This window comes from Grampus griseus (assembly GCF_964374135.1).
Source record: "Grampus griseus genome assembly, chromosome: 5".
Taxonomy (NCBI): Eukaryota; Metazoa; Chordata; class Mammalia; order Artiodactyla; family Delphinidae; genus Grampus; species Grampus griseus.
In genome coordinates, this window is record NC_138998.1 from 118,418,669 (window position 1) to 118,442,186 (window position 23,518).

General features: G+C 35.8%; 1 protein-coding gene across 4 annotated transcripts in view; it reads right to left on the minus strand.

Annotated features, from left to right (window-relative positions):
• TMPRSS15 (transmembrane serine protease 15) overlaps positions 1–23,518 on the minus strand; it is a gene marked incomplete at both ends in the record, with an annotated part of 132,858 nt that overhangs the window by 34,647 nt on the left and 74,693 nt on the right. For all 4 annotated transcript variants that reach the window (XM_082655190.1, XM_082655189.1, XM_082655188.1 and 1 more), the window contains 3 exons: positions 2,619–2,748; positions 4,086–4,196; positions 22,541–22,681. In XM_082655190.1, the coding sequence (XP_082511316.1) occupies positions 2,619–2,748; positions 4,086–4,196; positions 22,541–22,681 (382 nt within the window). The remainder of the gene's footprint in view (positions 1–2,618; positions 2,749–4,085; positions 4,197–22,540; positions 22,682–23,518) is intronic.

Genomic DNA, 23,518 nt, shown 5'->3' on the forward strand with positions numbered 1-23,518 from the left:
TTGGAGTATAATTGCTTTACAATGGTGTGTTAGTTTCTGCTTTATAACAAAGTGAATCAGCTTATTTACGTGTCTATCACCACCACATAAGCATTTAAAGCAAAAACAATGTCCCATTCATCTGAAGACCAGGCACAATATCATTACCAATGCTTAGATTTCCGATCTGGGAGTAAATAAAATAATATATTTATATTAGCAACTATTAAAAAATAATAAAGATAAATGTTTCCTTTCCAATATGTTCTCTCATGCAAATGAAGGAATCAGCACTATGTAATCACCCAACGAATTTTATTCAAATGCATTCAAAATATTTCTGCCAAAGAAGATATCAATCACTTTGATCTTTGTAAATGATTCATCTTAACCCTGATCTATCCTCAAGGAAACAATTCAGTTAAGATTCACAAACCACAGTGGAAAGAACACCTGTGTTTATAAGCATATAGTGATGCTTAGGTGACGAATTGGGACTCAAGCTCCTGTGTAATAAAAGCCCAATCATCCAGGGCATTTAGATTCATCCATTGTGGACACAAGGTCAAGTAACCCATCTCCTCAGCCTAAATTTTACTAAGTTTCTGAGTCTATAAAATAGTTCCTCAGCATTACTGGCAAGTTTAGTAGTGGAAGCAAAGGACTTCCTAGGGCCTCACCTGCATGAACTTGCTATTGAACTAAAATCAACATTAAAGTAGGAACCTGGAGTCAGCGCCACTTATGCAGTGCTTTACTTGAAGTGGGGTTAAACAATTGTCTGTTTCAGTGTTTTGTTGATTCTTCGTCAAAAAACTTTATTTCCCCTAACCTAACCTCCTCCAAGACTCTTTATGTCTCAAAGCTCCCCAGGTTAAAAGGGTTTTTGTTAGAACACAAACTATAATGTATAATAAAAGGGATATATATATATAAATTGCAAGGTTTCCAAATAATATACATAAACCAAATTGATGATTATTTACATGATGGATGGTAAAACTCACTTCCTCCATTTGAATTTGACAAGAACTGCCTTCCTGACGAGGATGACATCACTTGCATGAGACTTGGAGCTGGCGAGTTCCCATTCTGAAGGAACAGCATTTTGGGAGGTAAAGGGAGCTGAAAGCTCTCAATCCAACTAGTAGTTATCCAACTTCTAGTATCCAAGAAGTTATAGAGCATTTCTGACACTCTGACTGGGGCCTCAACACATTTTCCTATTGTAAAATATCTCTATGTGGTGGTTAGGTGCTATTTTTGGCACTGGTAATCAATATAACTCTCCAAGTCTACTAGAAATTAAACACTGCACTAACATTATTTCTAGTGGAAAATATGTTTTGGGTTAAGAAATAAACATTTTGAAATAAATTTCAAAAATCTGTGTATAGAATGATGACTCTATGAATTATTAATCAGCAAGAAGGGCCCCTTAAGAGGAAAGCAATCAATTACCTTTGATTTTGATGAACTAGAAATAGCTGAGATAACTTGGAAATGCTGGGAGTATAGGTGGATGTGGACTTAAATTATTTTCCTTTGTAACTTTGTGTAATCTTCTAAAATAAATTAGAAAACAATTCTCCAGTTCAAGGTGGAAAGGAAATTATAATGATTTATAACTGGCAAATGTATACTTCTGGCATACATTTATTTAGCTAGAAATATTTATATTTACATATATACTTATACATAAAGAATAATTTATTGCTTCAACAAATATTTTTTAGCACCTGTATTTTGAAACAAATATAAGTCTAGATATTAGCAATGCAATAATGGATAAAATAGACATGGGTCTTACATTTATAGACTCTTAGTTTACAGGCCAACCTGGTAAATAATATAGCGCTATGAGTGATAAATAACCATATGTGACCCAATATGGTTAAGTCTCTCAAATCATGAATACCAAAGGATCAGAATGGTGAATTAGAGTTGACAGATTATACAGCTTAAATGAAGTAAATTATTACTACTTCTCACCCACCATTTTTCACCTCATCACTTTTGAGACTGAAGGGAAGGTAAAAAACGAATATAGTGAACTTATATATTTGAGGTAATATATTATGATATTAAACTGGGATGTAAAGTAAATTTTTGGTGAATCATTAATACGGATTTGTCACTTGAATTAAGTCTTGTAATTTTGCATATTCTTTATCACAATAATTATACTGATACAGATCTTCTGAAAGAACTATTATGAACATGTCACAAAGATACAGCAAAAGCATGTGCTCTGCGTTACCCTTGTGATTAGTTATATACATTATAATATAGCATAAAATGGAATATTTCCTTTTCTTAAAAATCTACAGAAAATATTTAATGACATGAGAAATGTTCATGTGTAAGTAGCCTACAAGACAGAGCATAATATGGTATTTTGTATGATTTTTTAATATACTATTTCTATATACTTATATTTATGTAATATTTATAAAAAGGTTATTAACTGTGGTTGTTTGAGAATGAGGTTAGGCAAGATTTTTATTTTTTTCCTTTTGATCATGTATATTTTCTAAATCCATAACTTCCATAAATTTTAAATTTCTTAATAAACCCAATTTGAAACCCATAAAAATGCTTGAGAATAATTTAAGAGAGAGCTGGGTAGAATTACTTACCCTAGTCCCAGCAGCTGACAAACATCATTTGAAATCTGGGTCGTCCAGTTCTCAGCACAAGCTACATGCCATATGCTCTGTATTCTGAACTGCACCAAACCACGGTTTGTCGTGCCATTGAAGAGACGCACTAAAGAGATTAGATCATACATAGGGTCATTGTGACCTAAGCTGATAAAAGGAAATGATGGACTCTAAACATGCAATGTTCTTAACATTGAGAATTTAGAGATTGATAGTATGTAATTTTTCGTAACAGTATGCTGGAAGTCTTAAGTTGAAAAAGATAAATTCGGTAGACTTAATTTTGCTCTTTCATATGACTATAAAAAGGGAAAGGGCAGAGATATGCGAGTTCACTGCATACCAATACAGCAAATAAACAGAAAATAAAGCTTTTTGAAGAGAATATCTTACAAATGTGTTCTCTAAAAGAAGGAAAACTCAAGTTCAGGAATAACTGTAAGCATTTTTTTTTTTCCTACTTCTTTCTCCAGAAGCTATTTTCTTTGCCCTTATTCTTTTGCTGTTTGGTTTCCATCATCTTCCCCTCTGTCTTACAACCATTTTGGATAGAGTGTTAAGGCCATTAGTGGCTAAGTGGGGATTGGGTTAAGCTAAGCTAGTTTATCAAACAGGTAAAATATCACCCATCATAGTTTTACCCACAGACGCCACATTGTAATTCTGTAAGTGAATGTTATGTTTACATTTTTTCCCTATTATAAAAAGAATAACAGCATGCACTTTAGAATTAGACAGACTTAGGCTGGAAACACAGCTCTAGCCCTTGTTAGGTGTGTGATCTTTGGCAGCCCCTTAACTCCTCCAAGCCTCAGCTTTCTCATGACTGAAATAGAGTTCATTCTAATTATGTTAAGTTTGTTTTACAGCACTTAGTTACAGTGCATGGCACATCATAAATAGCATTAAGTATGTGCTCTGAAATAAAAGTAAGACAGAGTAAAAGTAGCCATTACTCCTAATGTGATAGAGATCTGGAGTGGGGCTGGACAGGAGTCGCAGGCAGAAGGAGTAGTAGATACTGAAGAATCAAGCATGTGAAGGAACAAGTCTAAGAAAGACAGTTATAAATGAGCATGAGGGTGCCTCTGTGTGTAGGCAATGTACAGAGTATAATAGTTAATAAGAGTGATGCTAGAGTGCCTGGTGTGGGCTGTTGTCTCTCTGTGGTATTTTATGCTTTTTACCTGAAGATGGGTTGTCCTAGACTTAAAGTTATTAAATGTAGTCAAGTTTAAACAAACAAACAGAAACAAGAGTTTGCATGTTAACTTTTATTCTAACCAGAATGGTGACAGCGGTGCTGAAATCACCGGGAGATCATAACTTCAGAGTACCAAAGTATATCCTAATAAATATAGTCATAATCTTCCTTTCACATCTGTAGAATCCAAATGTAGAGGTTAAGCTGATAAAAAGTATTTTCCTAAAAATAAAACGTACCACAATGTGCTTCATCTGAGCCATCCTTACAGTGTGGAAAACTGTCACAGAGATTCACCAGTGGGACACACTCTCCATTTTTACACTGAAAATTGTCTTCCTTGCAGGGCTCTGTGGGGGAAAAATATGTACTGTATAGGATAAAGAAATGACAGACGGTTCTAGAGTACCCATCCCATTTCTGCCCCTTTAAACATCCTGTTATTTGCCACAGTGCATAGTTAAAGCTGGCTTTGATATTGGCTATGACTACACCCTTACTGCTCAGAATGTTTCTGCAATAGTTCTGTCAAAGCCAGAGGCATGGCTTAAGAAGAGCATGTATAAAACCTTAAGCATCTCCTTTGCAGCAGAGGGCAGGGCAGTTGCAAGAGATGGCTGAGAGGTTTTGGACATACCTCTCCCGCACCATCTCTGTGAGTCTCAAATTCTTCCAACCCAAATGAACATATTGGGCTGGCCAAAAAGTTCGTTCATAAGATGTTATGGGAAAACCAGAACAAACTTTTTGGCCAACCCAGTACAAGTAACAACCACTGGCATGTTACACAAGCATAAAGAGATCTCTTGGTTTTACCATCCAAATGATACCTCCAAACATTTATTATATAGAAATGTGGAAAGGGCCTTTTGGTGGGATCAAAGTTGGACCAGGCTGGAAGCAGTGAGCTTGATTAAAATGTGATGAGATGGGAAAAAGTCATCTAAAGAAATGGAACCTGCAATAGTGGTAATATGAAGGGAGGTAGGAATGGAGAGCCAAACAAGAAAAGCAGGGTTGGAGTCATGGGAATGTGCTTGGACATTAAGAAACAGAAGGAAAATGAAGAGGCTGGACAAAGAAGGAACTGAGTAGATCCGGTAGTTTTTTCCAGAATTTGAGTTGTGCAGAAAGATGTCTACTTGAAATACTCATTGTGTAAAAGGAGTGAGAACTATGTTTCCTGTAAATGTTTGTTTAAATCTTAAGGACTTTTGCCCTGGGAGAGTCTTCATCTCACTGGAAAGAGGGGTTTGCTTTCCTCGAGTTGTTTTCTGATTGACTTGGGAGGGGTAGCTACATCCTGATATTAGGATCTCTGTTGGGGCCACACGGGAATTGGACCCTCTGAGAAAGGAAATATTAGCTGGGTATGGAGAAGCTTGAAGTTTCTTCCCCTAGTGGTGCATGTACAACAATAATGGAGAAGAAAAAGCACTTGAAAAAAAAAAGGAACAGGGAAACCTGTATTTTAAAAGCTATTAATGAATATTAATCATTGACTACTATACTGTACTGTTTTCATAGATACACAATTCATGTTAAAATGGTTTCAAAAACAAATGGTACTGGTCTCCATAGAGACTTTCTGAATTTATGATGGCCAAATGTAATGACACCTGAAAGGAATAATTTCTGTTGCTTTAGAATCTAGGTTGTAGCCCCAAATCTGTGAGCATTGACAAATACTGTAATGTTCTAAAGAGAGGTACTAAATGTAGCCATACTAATACTTTAAAAATTACTGAAACTAGTCTGGTGACTATAAATTTCTAGCTAGCACCTATTTCCAGCTATAAAAAAGAGGATTCGAGTTTTTTTCTAGAAACAGACTAAATAAGGGTCTTAAGGAATAGTGTTTTCATGTGCAATATGGGAGGAAGTTGCCATCCAGCAAACCAAGTGAAGGATGCCCCGAGAGAACCAACTCATACTGGGTTTCCTTAAAGAAGAGAGGTCATCTCACTCCCCAGCTGAAAGTTTGTTACACTGCAGAGTCATAAGGGCTAGTGCTTACATGGGACTAGTGCAGGGACTTTCAGGTACTTTTTTCAGCTGGGACCACAGTAAAAATACATATTTTAAATTGTACTCTAGGGCATACCCCAATGTGTATATGTGTGTGTGTGTGCATGTAACTAAATTAAAATTTACTTTGTTCTGTTATTTCTATTCTATTCCATTCCATCCCATCCCATCCCATCCCATCCCATCCCATCCCATCCCATCCCATTGTATTCTATTCTATTCTATTCCATCCCATTCCATCCATTTTGCTCCATAGCAAAGAATGGTGGCCAAAACTCAATAAATTGATTTCATGATACACTTTTTTTGTTGTTGTTTCCTGCGGTACGCGGGCCTCTTACTGCTGTGGCCTCTCCCGTTGCGGAGCACAGGCTCCGAACGCGCAGGCTCAGCAGCCACGGCTCACGGGCCCAGCCGCTCCGCGGCATGTGGGATCTTCCCGGACCGGGGCACGAACCCGCGTCCCCTGCATCAGCAGGCGGACTCTCAACCACTGCGCCACCAGGGAAGCCCTCATGATACACTTTTTGAAAAATACCAGACTAAACTGAAGTATAGTGAAAAATTTCATGGGAGATGGTAACTTTAGTGTCCTAAATTTTGTGGGTAGATAGCTATATAAATAAAGATCAGTATTCACTTCCTGTGTAATGAATTTAGAAGCCAGACATTTGGCTGGAACTTTCCTTGATGATAGTTAGGTATAAGAGAGAGGGTGGCAGTAGAAAAAACCTGCATTTTCTCCATGTGCAGGGCAGTGCATGAGTTTCGTTTTGGCCACATGGACACTGGGAAAGATAACTGAGTGACATTCGCCTGTCAGGACAAGCTGGCTCCAGCACAAATACGTGCGGGACTGAAGCCTGGCTGGTGGGGATTATGAGCAAAGCAGGGTTATAAGAGATCACAGGGTAAGTAGTGTACTACCCATGCCTACTGTGCAGTGGTCCTGGGGAGGGGGGAGAGGAACACACCAAAGAACCCACAACTCTGTTCTACAAAAGAGTTAGCATTTGTCCAGGAGCTACTGTTAGCTGAAAGAAAACTACAGTGGTGGAAGATTATCCTTTTCTGCCTCTCTTCCAACACTGGAGCTATGGGAAGATGGAAGGGAAAGAAAGTGGGAAATAAGTTAAAGACAATATTTCCACCTTCTTCTACTTTAAAATATCGGGCCAAGATTTGTGCCTGAGTTGGGAGATTAAAAAAGAGCTGTGACTTAGATGATATTAAGGTTTTAATGTTGTATTTGACTGTACGTTTTAATACCTAAAAGTGAGGTTTAATTACCCAGTTAAGAAAATTGCATACCTAAAATAACTGGAAAAATGAAGAGATCTGCCTGAAATATCCCAGAATAAAAAGAGAGATTTGGGGCTTCCCTGGTGGCACAGTGGTTGAGAGTCCGCCTACCGATGCAGGAGACACAGCTTCGTTTCCCGGTCCGGGAAGATCCCACATGCCACGGAGCGGCTGGGCCCATGAGCCATGGCCGCTGAGCCTGCGCGTCCGGAGCCTGTGCTCCACAACCGGAGAGGCCACAACAGTGAGAGGCCCGCATACCGCAAAAAAAAAAAAAAAAAGATAGAGATTTGAAATAAAGTAAGTAGAGAAAAATAAAGTTTTATCTGTTTATATTCTCATCGGGTCCATTCTTTAAATTGAATGTACAATGTACTATCTGTAATACCCTTATGCCTTGTTTCTTCATTTTATATGCTTAGGACTTGACAAAATGACTGGAACAGAGTAGGAAATCAGTAGATATTTGTTAAGTGTTAAGTGAATTAATTTATGTTAAATGAGTGACATGCCTCAAAAATCAGTATGAACCTTAGTAATAGAGTTGACACAATACAAAGAAATCTTTAAAAGTATGATTTCAAAAAAACATTTAAAAATTAGGCAGCTGATTGGCTGATGTTAACTCTATTGATTTGAAAAATAAAAATTGATTCTGTGAATTATGAAGATAAAATTTACTGATTTGAGTGGTGGTTAAAACATAAGCTCTGGAATCATATGACTGGTTTGATCTGAAGCTTAGCCATTTCCTATTTTTTTTTTAACATCTTTATTGGAGTATAATTGCTTTACAATGCTGTGTTAGTTTCTGCTTTATAACAAAGTGAATCAGCTATACATATATATCCCCATATCTCTTCCCTCTTGCATCTCCCTCCCTTCCACCCTCTCTATCCCACCCCTCTAGGTGGTCACAAAGCACCGAGCTGATCTCCCTGTGATATGCGGCTGCTTCCCACTAGCTATCGGTTTTACATTTGGTAGTGTATATATGTCCATGCCACTCTCTTACTTTGTCCTAGTTTACCCTTCCCCTTCCCTGTGTCCTCAAGTCCATTCTCTAATAGGTCTACATCTTTATTCCCATCCTGCCCCTAGGTTCTTCATGACCTTTTTTTTTTTTTTTTAGATTCCATATATATGTGTTAGCATACGGTATTTGTTTTTCTCTTTTTGACTTATTTCACTATGTATGACAGACTCTAGGTCCATCCACCTCACTACAAATAACTCAATTTCGTTTCTTTTTATGGCTGAGTAATATTCCATTGTGTTTATGTGCCACATCTTCTTTATCCATTCATCTGTCGATGGACACTTAGGTTGCTTCCATGTCCTGGCTATTGTAAATAGAGTTGCAATGAACATTATGGTACATGACTCTTTTTGAATTATGGTTTTCTCAGGGTATATGCCCAGTAGTAAGATTGCTGGGTCGTATGGTAGTTCTATTTTTAGTTTTTTAAGGAACCTCCATACTGTTCTCCATACTGGCTGTATCAATTTACATTGCCACCAACAGTGCAAGAGGGTTCCCTATTCTCCACACCCTCTCCAGCAGTTATTGTTTGTAGATTTTTTGATGATGGCCATTCTGACTGGTGTGAGGTAATAGCTCATTGTAGTTTTGATTTGCATTTCTCTAATGATTAATGATGTTGAGAATTCTTTCATGTGTTTGTTGGCAATCTGTATATCTTCTTTGGAGAAATGTCTATTCAGGTCTTTTGCCCATTTTTGGATTGGGTTGTTTCTTTTTTTTGATATTGAGCTGCATGAGCTGCTTGTATATTTTGGAGATTAATCCTTTGTCAGTTGCTTCATTCGCAAATATCTTCTCCCATTTTGAGGGTTGTCTTTTCATCTTGTTTATGGTTCCCTTTGCTGTGTAAAAGCTTTTGAGTTTCATTAGGTCCCGTTTGTTTATTTTTGTTTTTATTTCCATTTCTCTAGGAGGTGGGTCAAAAAGGATCTTTCTGTGATTTATGTCATAGAGTGTTCTGCCTATGTTTTCCTCTAAGAGTTTTATAGTGTCTGGCCTTATATTTAGGTCTTTAATCCATTTTGAGTTTATTTTTGTGTATGGTGTTCTAATTTCATTCTTTTACATGTAGCTGTCCAGCTTTCCCAGCACCACTTATTGAAGAGGCTGTCTTTTCTCCATTGTATATTCTTGCCTCCTTTATCAAAAATAAGGTGACCATATGTGTGTGGATTTATCTCTGGGCTTTCTATCCTGTTCCATTGATCTATATTTCTGTTTTTGTGCCAATACCATACTAGCCACCTCCTTTTTATTTATTTTTGACCCTGGGCAAATAAATTAGTCTTTCAGAAACTCAGTTTCCTTCACTGTCAAATAGGATAAATACTACTTATGTCTTAGGTATATCATGAGAGTAAATTTTTATAAAGTTAAATGCATTTAGTATACCAATATGAATACATTGAATGCAGAATAAATTTTATCCTTAACAGCAAAGTATTGATAGTAACATTTAGAAATCATCCTTTTCATTGATATTTTTAAGTTACTATTCTTACTTCTATGTTCTGGTTGTGCGACTTTCCCCTCCAGATAATGCAAGAAATCACACATAATCCTTTCCTCTGGGTATCTCACAACAATAATTGGAGCTATTGGTATAGGTTATTTTAAACTTTGATGAAGTCTATATTTTTTCATTCCAAATTTAAGTTACTTTAATAAAAAATACTTTAAGGAAAGCATGACTGGGCTGGTTGTTTTTACAAATCTTTATCCAATGAGAATAAGTTATATATATCAAGTATAATACTATTAGGGAGGTTCTTGTAAATTTAATTATCAATTTATTTCACAAACACATATTTTTTTTTTTTTTTTTTTTTTGCGGTACGCGGGCCTCTCACTCTTGTGGCCTCTCCCGTTGCGGAGCACAGGCTCTGGACGCGCAGGCTCAGCAGCCGTGGCTCACGGGCCTAGCTGCTCCACAGCATGTGGGATCTTCTCGCACCAGGGCACAAACCCGTGTCCCCTGCATCGGCAGGTGAACTCTCAACCACTGCGCCACCAGGGAAGCCCCACAAACATATATTTTTAAACCAGGTTAGTGAGATGATAAATGGGCAAAGACAGCTACTTACTCTACAGGCAAGTATTAATGTTCTAACTGAATTTACATTTTAATCTTTCTAGTGTTAATTTTCAGTTAGCAAACAGGAATACTTAAAGCTAGGTACATATGTTTTTGAATTTATATATTCTATTTTAAATCTATACTTAATAAGCATTATATTTATTTAAAAACCTGATGGCCTAATTATGTACCCATAATCAAATATCATAATATACTTATAGAATGTTAGTCACAGCTAGTTATTTTTATATTACCCCATTTCTTTGTTTTCATAGTTTGTTAAAATCATTATGTAAAAATGAGTTTTCAATATCAATAATTTAATAATAGATAATTTATTAATAATTTTACTCTTTTACTAGTATAGCCAGGCTATATTTAATTGGAGAACACATATCCATTGAATGAAAATTTAAATATCTGAATAAAAATATGAATGAAAACATGTATAAATATCTGAAAATTGTAATTTATTTTTGTGCTCTAGCCAAAGCTGTTAAGTTTATACCGTATGAACATAGAAATATTAACCTATTTCTATAAGATGAATATATTGGATGAAAAAATGCTGTATGGAGCAAAACAATCTATTGCTGCTGAACTGAAAAGAATGACAAATTCTGAGGAGAAGTGTGAATAAACTCTTTCAAAATTTCCCTTTACATGCATGAACTGAATTCTGATTCTTTGTAACATATAACAGCTCGGCTTCATTAAGAAGTCTTTAATCCAAAAGTTTAACTCTCTGTGGCCTCTTATATCTTATTTCTGATAATTTTATACCCATAGTGAGAGAGAGAGAGAAAAAAATATTACTAAGAACTGAATTTTCCCATCTTCTTTTTATGAAGTCTCCAGTAGCCCTGCCTCATTTAGTCAACATATGCTTGGTTTTAATGGAACTGAATTGATCTCTAAGGCACATGCCACACAATCTGGGGAGGGCTCTAAACCCCTAAATGTAATCAGCTGCCACTTCCACAGTTGCCAGATAAGCACTATTGAATTCCAAATTAAGTTTCTGATATTCAGAAAAGAGCAATGAAGGGAACTTCAGAGGAGAGTGATCTTAATAAATCTATATTTCATATACTCTAGTTTAATGTAAATAAAATGTGAAAACTAAGATAAAGAAAGGAGATACAAAAATATGTTATATAATTGTTTTATTCATCAACTGAATGCTTTGGAAGGTGTCCCTAAAATATCTCAGAAGATAAATGAAGCACATACATGCTGCAAATTTATGATATTCCTTTGATCCCTTTTTCCTAAAATGACCAGCAAAGCAGAGCACCAATATAAACAGATATGTGTGCCTAATGTCTCTTTCCACTACCAGTGTGATTATCTGCCACTGCCAATTCCCTGTTTCTATAATTGCTTTTCAGCCTTTTGGTGTAAAAATCTCTCTGGGAGAAGATTATGCTGATGATGACTCAATCCCTCCATTTTCTACTCTCCAGAAGCATCTGTCCTGTGGCCAAGAGGGATATGAAACCACATTCCCAGCATATTAAGCACACAGTGATGGTCATGGAAGACTCCATTTTAGCTTCAATTTCTCTAAATGATTTATTACCTAAATAACATAATCATAGTAACTGAAATCTAGTGAAAGGGTAAACAAATATAAGCAACACCTATGCCATAAAGCTCCAATCTATTTTTTGTTGGAAGCCATAGATTACGTTCTTTTGGCTTTTATCTTGAAGGGAAATTTATTGTACTATTTTTCAAAATCCTAATGTATTTATCTTATTATAAGACTCTAATAAAAGCTAGTAACTGTAATATTTTTAATAGAAGAGATGTTGCTGCCTTCCTTTTCCCAACCTATTCTCTTTCCACTTCTTTCCTCCCTTTTCCCTTACAATTTAAAATATGGCTTTAAAGACCTACTATTTCTCTAAAATTTCAAGATGCTTTCACTTTTGCAGATGGCGGAATGCTCAATAATTATTTCAGTTGTTTGGATTTGTAAATAAATTCACTCCCTTATTGGTTAGAGCTATTAGTTTTCTTATCTCATTAGTTCAGTTGGTTTTACTATTCATCTTCATTTCTTTAAAAATATAGTACTTCTCAGCCAAAGACCAATATCATATGATATTGCTTATATGTGGAATCTAAAAACATGATACATAAGTTTATTCTTTTTGGTGCGATGGTGAATGGGATTGTTTTCTTAACTTCTCTTTCTGATCTTTTGGTGTTAATGTATAGGAATGCAAAGGATTTCTGTGTGTTAATTTTGTATCCTGCAACTTTACCAAATTCATCCATGAGCTCCAGTAGTTTTCTGATGGCAACTTTAGAATTTTCTATGTAACTAACAGAACATTGTAAATCATCCTTACTTCAATAAAAATTTAAAAAAAATTAAAAAATGATACAAATGAAATTATTTACAAAACAGAAAGAGACTCACAGACATAGAAAACAAACTTATGTTTACCAAAGGGGGAAGGGGGTTGGGGGGAGGGAAAAATTAGGAGGTTGGGATTAACATATACACACTACTATATGTAAAATATATAGATAACAAACAAGGACCTACTGTATAGCACAGGGAACTATACTCAATATTTTGTAATAACCTATAAGGAAAAATAATCTGAAAAGAAATATATATATATATATATGTATATAGTATATATAACTGAATTGTTGTGCTGTACACCTGAAGCTAACACAGTATAATAAATCAACTATACTTCAATAAAAAGAAGAAAGTGAAAAAAAAAGTTTATGTTTGCAGTTCATGTTAATTTGGTGAATAGATATGGGACAATATTAAACAGCTAATAATTAATTAGAGTTGCAGTTAATATAATGTGCTACAAGTTCTTAGTTTATTCTGTGTTTTTATACTTACTAGAAATAAATGTTGAAAAATAAATTTTATTGTAATAACAAATAAATAAATATAATAAATTTTAAAAATATATAGTATTTCTCAAAAGTTCCTTTCATGACATCCTTGGAAAAAAGTTTGGAGGCTCACCCCTCCAAGAGAATAACTATTACGTATTTTCTTGCTCTATTTTAAAATACTTTATAGAACTGAGCACTTAATTCTATAGCATTCAAATACAAGTGATATTGATGTCTATACATTTTTTATTGCAGAAGTTTCTCCTCAAAAATTTAGAAATGTCACTCTGTTGTTTTAAAATATTCACCATAAAATGACTAAAATATAAAGCTGAACTGATTTTTGACATCTTTGAAAAATGATTCTGTTTATTCTCCTTAAAAAATTTGCTGACTCTGATGGGAAGCAGCCACATAGCACAGGGAGATCAGCTCGGTGCTTTGTGACCGCCTGGAGGGGTGGGATAGGGAGGGTGAGAGGGAGGGAGATGCAAGATGGAAGAGATATGGGAACATATGTATATGTATAACGGATTCACTTTGTTATAAAGCAGAAACTAACACACCATTGTAAAGCAATTATACTCTAATAAAGATGTGAAAAAAAATTTGCTGAAAAGTTTTCCTCTTGAAATTAAAAATTTTAAACAGGAAATGTTACAACACTGATTTCTGCTTATAAATTTTTTACAGTAAGCAATAAGACTTCATGATTTTTCAGTCACTTTAATCAGATCTAGAAAGTATATCATTTTTTCCCATTACACCTTTCAGTGTTAGTTTTAACTGGTTCTATTATTTTCAACTTGTGGGTTGGTCTTTTTCCTGTTTGCCCATCACAGACTCCCACATTTTTCCATCTCTTTACCTATTGTTTTTGCTTACTTGATCATGCTTTTGTGCTGCACTTTTGTGACAATGTGGTATTTTGGTGCCAGGGTTTTTGAATAGGTGTGCAAAATAAACTGTGCAGTTCACACCATTAACAAAAACTTCTGATCAAGTCAGAAATAATAATCTGGTTGTGGTAAAGTTTCAACGAGAAATTCCTCTGCCCAAAGGTGGCCATAGGGATAGAATAGTGACAATTCATAATGGTAGTCTGAAAATTGTCTTGATTAATACTTTCCAAGGCAGTGATTTACTTCTCCTCTAAGTTAATTTCTGATTTTTATACATTATATCTCTCTCTATGTCTATATATCTTATACATTATATTTATACATAATGTATAATATATAATTTATACATTATATATTTATACACATAACTATATTTTCATGTCAATATATTTTCTTTTTTGATATTTTGAAAAATAATTATAAGTATAATTTAAAAATAAATAATACCATTTATAAATTAAAATAATTATAAATCATATCACTTTCTATATTTTTCTCATTTTTCATGTACTCTATTTTAAGATAAATTCCAATTTTCTGTTGATCTAAAAGTCTTTATTGCTTTCCTTTGGTGTTGTATGTTCTTTCATAGTCCTTAATATTTTTGTTCGTTTACTTCCTTCGTTGAACTTTTGTTTATATACTTCATTAATTGATTTTTTTGTTTACTTCACTAATGGATTTTTTGATTGATTCATGTCAACATTGCTTATAAATCATAAGTAGCTGCTTCTAAAACATCACAAAATTCTTCTGAGGAACAGGATAGTTGGCTGGGCTACAACTTACTCTCACCTAAGTAGCTTGGGTAGTAACAATTGTTATGACTTATTTTCAGGGCCAGAGGGTATATAAGCTACAGGTCAATTTTCATATTTGTAGTAATGATGAAAGCATACAACTTTCTGGCATGGAGTCTAAGTTTTAGGCCAGTTGTAAGTAGAGGAGCAGAGATTTGTACAGATAATTCTAGGATCAGATAATAGGCCAGATGATGAACAATGCTCCAACACTACCTCTTTTCTAGACATTTTAATTAAAGACAAACTGACCACAATCTCTTATGGAAGGGAAGGATAGAGGTAGGAAGGAATGTGTATTCTGTTTTTCTGACATATTTGCATCTAGAGAGAACTACTAAGTTGTGGGACAGAAGTATTTAAAAAAATCATAGTACAAGGGGAGAAGCAAGCTATAAAAATTCTCTATAGACTGTTGAATGCAGAGTTATATTTTACATATATGAATGAAAATATTGATATCTATATCTACATCTACATATATATCTATATATCTCCATGATACAGAAGGTTCTTATTAGTTATCAATTTTATACATATTATTGTATATATTTCAATCCCAATCTCCCAATTCATCCACCCCTACCACCACCCCTGTTTTCCCGCCTTGGTGTCCATACGTTAGTTCTCTACATCTGTGTCTCTCTTTCTGCCTTGCAAACTAGTCATCAGTACAATTATTCTGGATTCCACACATATGTGTTAGCATATGATATTTGTTTTTCTCTTTCTGACTTACCTCACTCTGTATGACAGTCTCTAGGTCCATCCACATCTCCACAAAAGACCCAATTTTGTTCCTTTTTATGGCTGACTAATATTCTATTGTGTATATGTACCACAGCTTCTTTAACCATTCATCTGTCCATGGACACTCAGGTTGCTTCCATGTCCTGGCTATTGTAAATCGTGCTGTAATGAATATTGTGGTACGTGTGTGTGCTGAATTATGATTTTCTCTGGGTATATGCCCAGTAGTGGGATTGCAGGGTCATATGGTAATTCTATTTTTAGTTTTTTAAGGAACCTCCATATTGTTCTCAATAGTGGCTGTATCAACTTACATTCCCACCAACAGTGCAAGAGGGTTCCCTTTTCTCCACACCCTCTCCAGCATTTGCTGTTTGTAGATTTCCTGATGATGCCCATTCTAACTGGTGTGAGGTAATACCTCATTGTAGTTTTGATTTGCATTTCTCTAATAATTAGTGATGTTGAGCAGCTTTTCATGTGACCCTTGGCCATCTGTATATCTTCTTTGGAGAAATGTCTATTTAGGTCTTCTGCCCATTTTCTAATTGGGTTGCTTGTTTTTTTAATATTGAGCTGCATGAGCTGTTTAGATATTTTGGAGATTAGTCCTTTGTCTATTGATTTGTTTGCAAGTATTTTCTTCCATTCTGAGTGTTGTCTTTTTGTCTTGTTTATGGTTTCCTTTGCTGTGCAAAAGCTTTGACGTTTCATTAGGTCCATTTGTTTATTTTTGTTTTTATTTCCCTTACTCTAGGAGGTGGATCAAAAAGGATCTTGCTGTGATTTATGTCATAGAGTGTTCTTCCTATGTTTTCCTCTAAGAGCTTTATAGTTTCTGGCATTACATTTAGGTCTTTAATCCATTTTGAGTTTATTTTTGTGTATGGTGTTAGGGAGTGTTGTAATTTCATTCTTTTACATGTAGCTGTCCAGTTTTCCCCACACCACTTATTTTTTAATTTTTATTTTATATTTTTTTAACATCTTTATTGGAGTATAATTGCTTTACAATGGTGGTTGGTTTCTGCTTTATAACAAAGTAAATCAGCTATACATATAGATATATCCTCATATCTCTTCCCTCTTGCGTTTCCCTCCCTCCCACCCTCCCTATCCCACCCCTCTAGGTGGTCACAAACACTGAGCTGATCTCCGTGTGCTATGCAGCTGCTTCCCACTAGCTATCAGTTTTACATTTGGTAGTCCAGCACCACTTATTGAAGAGACTGTCTTTTCTTCATTGTATATCCTTGCCTCTTTTATCATAGATTAGTTAACCATAGGTGTTTGGATTTATCTCTGGGCTTTCTATCCTGTTCCATTGATCTATATTTCTGTTTTTGTGCCAGTACCATATTGTCTTGATTTCTGTAGCTTTGCAGATAGTCTGAAGTCAGGAAGTCTGATTCCTCCAGCTCTATTTTTTTCCCTCAAGATTGCTTTTGTTATTTGGGGTCTTTTGTGTCTCCACACAAATTTTAAGATATTTTGTTCTAGTTGGGTGAAAAATGCCATTGGTAATTTTGTAGGGATTGTGTTGAACCTGTAGATCACTTTGGTTAGTATAGTCATTTTCACAATATTTATTCTTCCAATCCAAGAACATGATATATCTCTACATCTGTATCATCTTTGTTGTTGTTGGGGTTTTTTTTTTTTTTTTTTTTTTGCGGTACGTGGGTGTCTCACTGTTGTGGCCTCTCCCGTTGCGGAGCACAGGCTCCGGACGTGCAGGCTCAGCGGCCATGGCTCACGGGCCCAGCCGCTCCGCGGCATGTGGGATCCTCCCGGACCGGGGCACGAACCCATGTCCTCTGCATCGGCAGGCGGACTCTCAACCACTGTGCCACCAGGGAAGCCCCTGTTTGTATCATCTTTGATTTCTTTTATCAGTGTCTTATAGTTTTCTGAGTACAGGCCTTTTACCTCTTTAGGTAGGTTTATTCTTAAGTATTTTATTCTTTTTCTTGCAATGGTGAATGGGATTGTTTCCTTAATTTCTCTCTCGGATATTTCATTGTTAGTGTATAGGAATGCAAGAGATTTCTGTGCATTAATTTTGTATCCTGCAACTTTACCAAATTCATTGATTAGCTCTAGTAGTTTTCTGGTGGCATCATTAGGATTTTTTCTGTATAGTATCACGTCATCTGCAAACAGTGACAGCTTTACTTCTTCTTTTCCAATTTGTATTCTTTTAATTTCTTTTTCTTCTCTGGTTGCCATGGCCAGGACTTCCAAAACTATGTTGAATAACAGTGGCAAGAGTGGGCATTGTTGTCATGTCCCTGATCTTAGAGGAAATGCTTTCATTTTTCACCATTGAGAATGATGTTTGCTGTGGGTTTGTTGTATTTGGCCTTTATTATGTTGAGGTAGGTTCCCTCTATGCCCACTTTCTGAAGAGTTTTTAATCATAAATGGTGTTGAATTTTGTCAAAAGCTTTTTCTGCATCTATTGATATGATCATGTGGTTTTTATCCTTCAGTTTGTTAATATGGTGTACCACATTGAGTGATTTGCATATATTGAAGAATCCTTGCATCTCTGGGATAAATCCCACTTGATCATGGTGTATGATCCTTTTAATGTGTTGTTGGATTCTGTTTGCTAACATTTTGTTGAGGATTTTTGCATCTATATTCATCAGTGATATTGGTCTGTACTTTTCTTTTTGTAGTATCTTTGTTTTTGGTATCAGGGTGATGGTGGCCTCGTAGAATGAGTTTGGGAGTGTTCCTTCTTCTGCAATTTTTTGGGAGAGTTTGAGAAGGATGCATGTTAGCTCTTCTCTAAATGTTTGATAGAATTCACCTGTGAAGCCATTTGGTCCTGTACTTTTGTTTGTTGGAAGACTTTTAATTACAGTGTCAATTTCATTACTCCTTATTTGTCTGTTCAGAAATTCTATTTTGTCTTGGTTCAGTCTTGGAAGGTTATACCTTTATAAGAATTTGTCCATTTCTTCCAGGTTGTCCATTTTATTGAGATAGAGTTGCTTGTAGTCGTCTCTTATGATTCTTTTTATTTCTGTGGTATCCATTTTAACTTCTCCTTTTTCATTTCTAATTTTATTGATTTGAGTCATCTCCATCTTTTTCTTGATGAGTCTGGCTAAAGGTTTATCCATTTTGTTTATCTTCTCAAAGAACCTGCTTTTAGCTTTATTGATCTTTGCTATTGTTTTCTATGTTTCTCTTTCATTTATTTCTGCTCTGATCTTTATAATTTCTTTCCTTCTACTAACTTTGGGGTTTGTTTGTTCTTCTTTCTCTAGTTCCTTTAGGTGTAAGGTTAGATTGTTTATTTGTGATTTTTTTTTTTTTTTGTCTTTTGAGGTAAGATTGTATTGCTGTAAACATCCCTCTTAAAACTGCTTTTGCTGCATCCCATAGGTTTTGGATCGTCATATTTTCCTTGTCATTTGTCTCGAGGTATTTTTTTATTTCCTCTTTGATTTCTTCAGTGATCTCTTGGTTATTTAGTAACGTATTGTTTAGCCTCCATGTGTTTGTGTTTTTTATGTTTTTCTCCCTGTAACTGATTTATAATTTCATAACATTGGGGTCCAAAAAGACGCTTGATATGATTTCAATTTTCTTAAATTTACTAAGGCTTGATGTGACCCAAGATGTGATCTACCCTGTAGAATGTTCTATGTGCACTTGAGAAGAAAGTTTATTCTGTTGTTTTTGGAGGTAATGTCCTATAAATATCAGTTAAATCTATCTGGTCTGTTGTATCATTTAAAGCTTGTGTTTTCTTATTAATTTTCTGTCTGGATGATCTGTCCATTGGTGTAAGTGAGGTGTTAAAATCCCCCACTATTATTGTGTTACTGTTGATTTCCTCTTTTATAGCTGTTAACATTTACCTTATGTATTGAGGTGCTCCTATGTTAAGTGCATAAATATTTATAATGTTATATCTTCTTCTTGGATTGATCCCTTGTTCATTATGTAGTGTCTTTCCTTGTCTCTTGTAACATTCTTTATTTTAAAGTCTATTTTATCTGATATGAATATTGCTACTCCAGCTTTCTTTTGATTTCCATTTGCATGGAATATCATTTTCCATCCCCCCACTTTCAGTCTGTATGTGTCCCTAGGTCTGAAGTGGGTCTCTTGTAGACAGCATATATACAGTCTTGTTTTTGTATCCATTCAGTGAGCCTGTGTCTTTTGGTTGGAGCATTTAATCCATTCACATTTAAGGTAATTATCGATATGTATGTTCCTATTACCATTTTCTTAATTGTTTTGGGTTTGTTTTTCTAGGTCCTTTTGTTCTCTTGTGTTTCCCACTTAGAGAAGTTCCTTTAGCATTTGTTGTAGAGCTGGTTTGGTGCTGCTGAATTCTCTTAGCTTTTGCTTGTCTGTAAAGCTTTTGAAATCTCCATCGAATCTGAATGAGATCCTTGCTGGGTAGAGTAATCTTGGTTGTAGGTTCTTCCCTTTCATCACTTTAAATATATAGTGCCACTTGTAGTTTTTCTGCTGAGAAATCAGCTGTTAACCTTATGGGAGTTTCCTTGTATGTTATTGGTCATTTTTCCCTTGTTGTTTTTAATAATTTTTCTTTGTCTTTAATATTTGCCCTGAATTGATACAGCCACTATGGAGGACAGTATGGAGGTTGCTTAAAAAACTACAAATAGAACTACCATATGACCCAGCAATCCCACTACTGGGCATATACCCTGAGAAAACCATAATTCAAAAAGAGTCATGTACCAAAATGTTCATTGCAGCTCTATTTACAATAGCCAGGAGATGGAAAAAACCTAAGTGTCTATCATCAGATGAATGGATAAAGAAGATGTAGCACATATATACAATGGAATATTACTCAGCCATAGAAAGAAATGAAACTGAGCTATTTGTAGTAAGGTAGATGGACCTAGAGTCTGTCATACAGAGTTAAGTAAGTCAGAAAGAGAAAGACAAATACCGTATGCTAACACATATATATGGAATTTAAGAAAAAAAAATATCATGAAGAACGTAGGAGTAAGACAGGAATAAAGACACAGACCTACTAGAGAATGGACTTGAGGATATGGGGAGGGGGAAGGGTAAGCTGTGACAAAGCGAGAGAGTGGCATACACTACCAAACGTAAAATAGATAGCTAGTGGGAAGCAACTGCATAGCACAGGGAGATCAGCTCTGTGCTTTGTGACCACCTAGAGGGGTGGGATAGGGAGCGTGGGAGGGAGGGAGATGCAAGAGGGAAGAGATATGGGAACATATGTATATGTATAACTGATTCACTTTGTTATAAAGCAGAAACTAACACACCATTGTAAAGCAATTATACTCCAATAAAGATGTAAAAAAAAAAAATTGTCAATTCAATTACTATGTGTCTCGGTGTGTTTCTCCTTGAGTTTATCCTGCCTGGGACTCTCTGTGCTTCCTGGACTTGGGTGGCTATTTCCTTTTGCATGTTAGGAATGTTTTCAACTATAATCTCTTCAAATATTTTCTCAGGTCCTTTCTCTGTCTCTTCTCCTTCTGGGACCCCTGTAATGTGAATGTTGTTGCGTTTTATGTTGTCCCAGAGGTCTTTAAGGCTGTCTTCATTTCTTTTCATTCTTTTTATTTTGTTTCACGGCAGTGAATTCCACCATTCTGTCTTCCAGGTCACTTATCCGTTCTTCTGACTCAGTTATTCTGCTATTGATTCCTTCTTGTGTATTTTTCATTTCAGCTATTGTATTGCTCATCTCTGTTTGTTTATTCTTTAATTCATCTATGTCTTCATTAAACATTTCTTTCATCTTCTCGATTTTTGCCTCCATTCTTTTTCCGAGGTTCTGGATCATCTTTACTATCATTATTCTGAATTCTTTTTCTGGAAGGTGGCCTATCTCCACTTCATTTAATTGTTTTTCTCTGTTTTATCTTGTTCCTTCTTCTGGTAAATAGTCCTGTGCCTTTTACTTTTGTCTATCTTTCTGTGAATGTGGTTTTTGTTCCACAGGCTGCAGGATTATAGTTCTTGCTTCTGTTGTCTGCCCGCTGGTGGATGATGCTATCTAAGGGGCTTGTTCAGTCTTCCTGATGGGAAGGACTGGTGGTGTGTAGAGCTGGCTGTTGCTCTGGTGAGCAGAGCTCAGTAAAACTTTAATCTCCTTGTCTTTTGATGGATGGGTCTGAGTTTCCTCCCTGTTGGTTGTTTGGCCTGAGGTGACCCAGCACTGGAGGCTACAGGCCCTTTAGTGGGGCTAATGGTTGACTCCAGGAGGGCTCATGCCAAGGAGTACTTCCCAGAACTACTGCTGCCAGGGTCCTTGTCCCCATGGTGAGCCACAGCCACCCGCTATCTCTTCAGGAGACCCTCCAACACTAGTAGGTAGGTCTGGTTCATTCTCTTATGGGGTCATTGCTCCTTCCCCTTGGGTCCTGATGCATACACTACTTTGTGTGTGTCCTCCAAGAGTGGAGTCTCTGTTTACCTCAGTCCTGTTGAAGTCCTGCAATCAAATTCTGCTAGCCTTCAAGTCTGATTCTCTGGGATTTCCTCCTCCCATTGCCAGACCCCCAGATTGGGAAGCCTGACAAAGGCTCAGAGCCACCATTCCAGTGGGTGGACTCCTGTGGTATAATTGTTCTCCAGTTTGTGAGTCACCCACCCAGCAGTTATGGGATTTGATTTTGTGATTGCACCCCTCCTACTGTCTCATTGCGGCTTCTCCTTTGTCTTTAGATGTGGGGTATCTTTTTTAGTGAGTTCCAGTGTCTTCCTGTTAGTGACTGTTCAGCAGTTAGCTGTGAAGGTGCTCTTGCAAGAGGGAGTGAGCGCACGTCCTTCTACTCCGCCATCTTGAACAAATCTTCCCTCCTGTATGTTTCTACTGTTTTGCTCCAAAAGTTACAAGGCAGCATGTAATCCCGAGTGCACTTACCTGGAATCCCCAAGTGATAGCCAGTAGTGAAATTTGCTTTAAATCCCCCTTTTGCCATCACATCATCAGTGATAAAAAGCACAGTCATTCTGTTGGTGGTTGAGAACACATCCTTTACTGGACCAGGCCCTGTGTACACAGCTGTTCAAAAAAAAAAAAAAAAAAAAATTAGTGAGATGATCCTTTGACTCTAGAAGGAATATACCCTTTTTCTCAGTTCTGTCTCCCAGAGGTATGAAACATGCAGCCTGGCTTGCTCAGGAAGCACCACATGTAAGTAAATGCATACATTCTCTTACATTTTAGGCACTGCTTCTAGGAAAGCCAACTTCTCTACTGATCTTTTCCAGTATTACTTAAGGTTTCTGCAGCTCTATAATTTAATGATGAATTACTCATAATATTGTCTGGCTTTGCATCACTACTATTTAAAGCTCATGTTATCACAGAAAAATAATTGTTTGCCTGTTTTTAAAGACCCTTATAAAATAACAGAGCTTATAGTCTCCCTTAATAATTTTTTGTCTAAATTTATTTTATATTTTTTATAAATTGAATCACTAACCTAATCTGAAAGATGAATTAATTAGAGACTGATAATATAAACCTAAATGATGGTTTTCAATTTTTTCTCTCTAATCCCTGGGCTTTGAGGGTTTCATAAACAATAAAATATTCTTTATTAAAAACTAAAGGCTTCAGTTAGTTTAAAAATACATTCATCTTATTAAATATTTTATATATTGGAATCCTTGAAAGTGATTCTGTATCAAAAGAACTTCTCACCTACATATTTGAAAAGGATGATTCTGAGATCCTTTTGGAATTCGTATTTACTTTTCCGTGATTGATGGAAATACTAAGAGGTGAAATGATAAAAATTGATTTTTCTTAGATCATGAGAACACTGAAGTTTTTATTAGAAAGACAGAGTAAACTGAAAATGGAAAAACTACTCAAAATGTGTTTATAACTGTA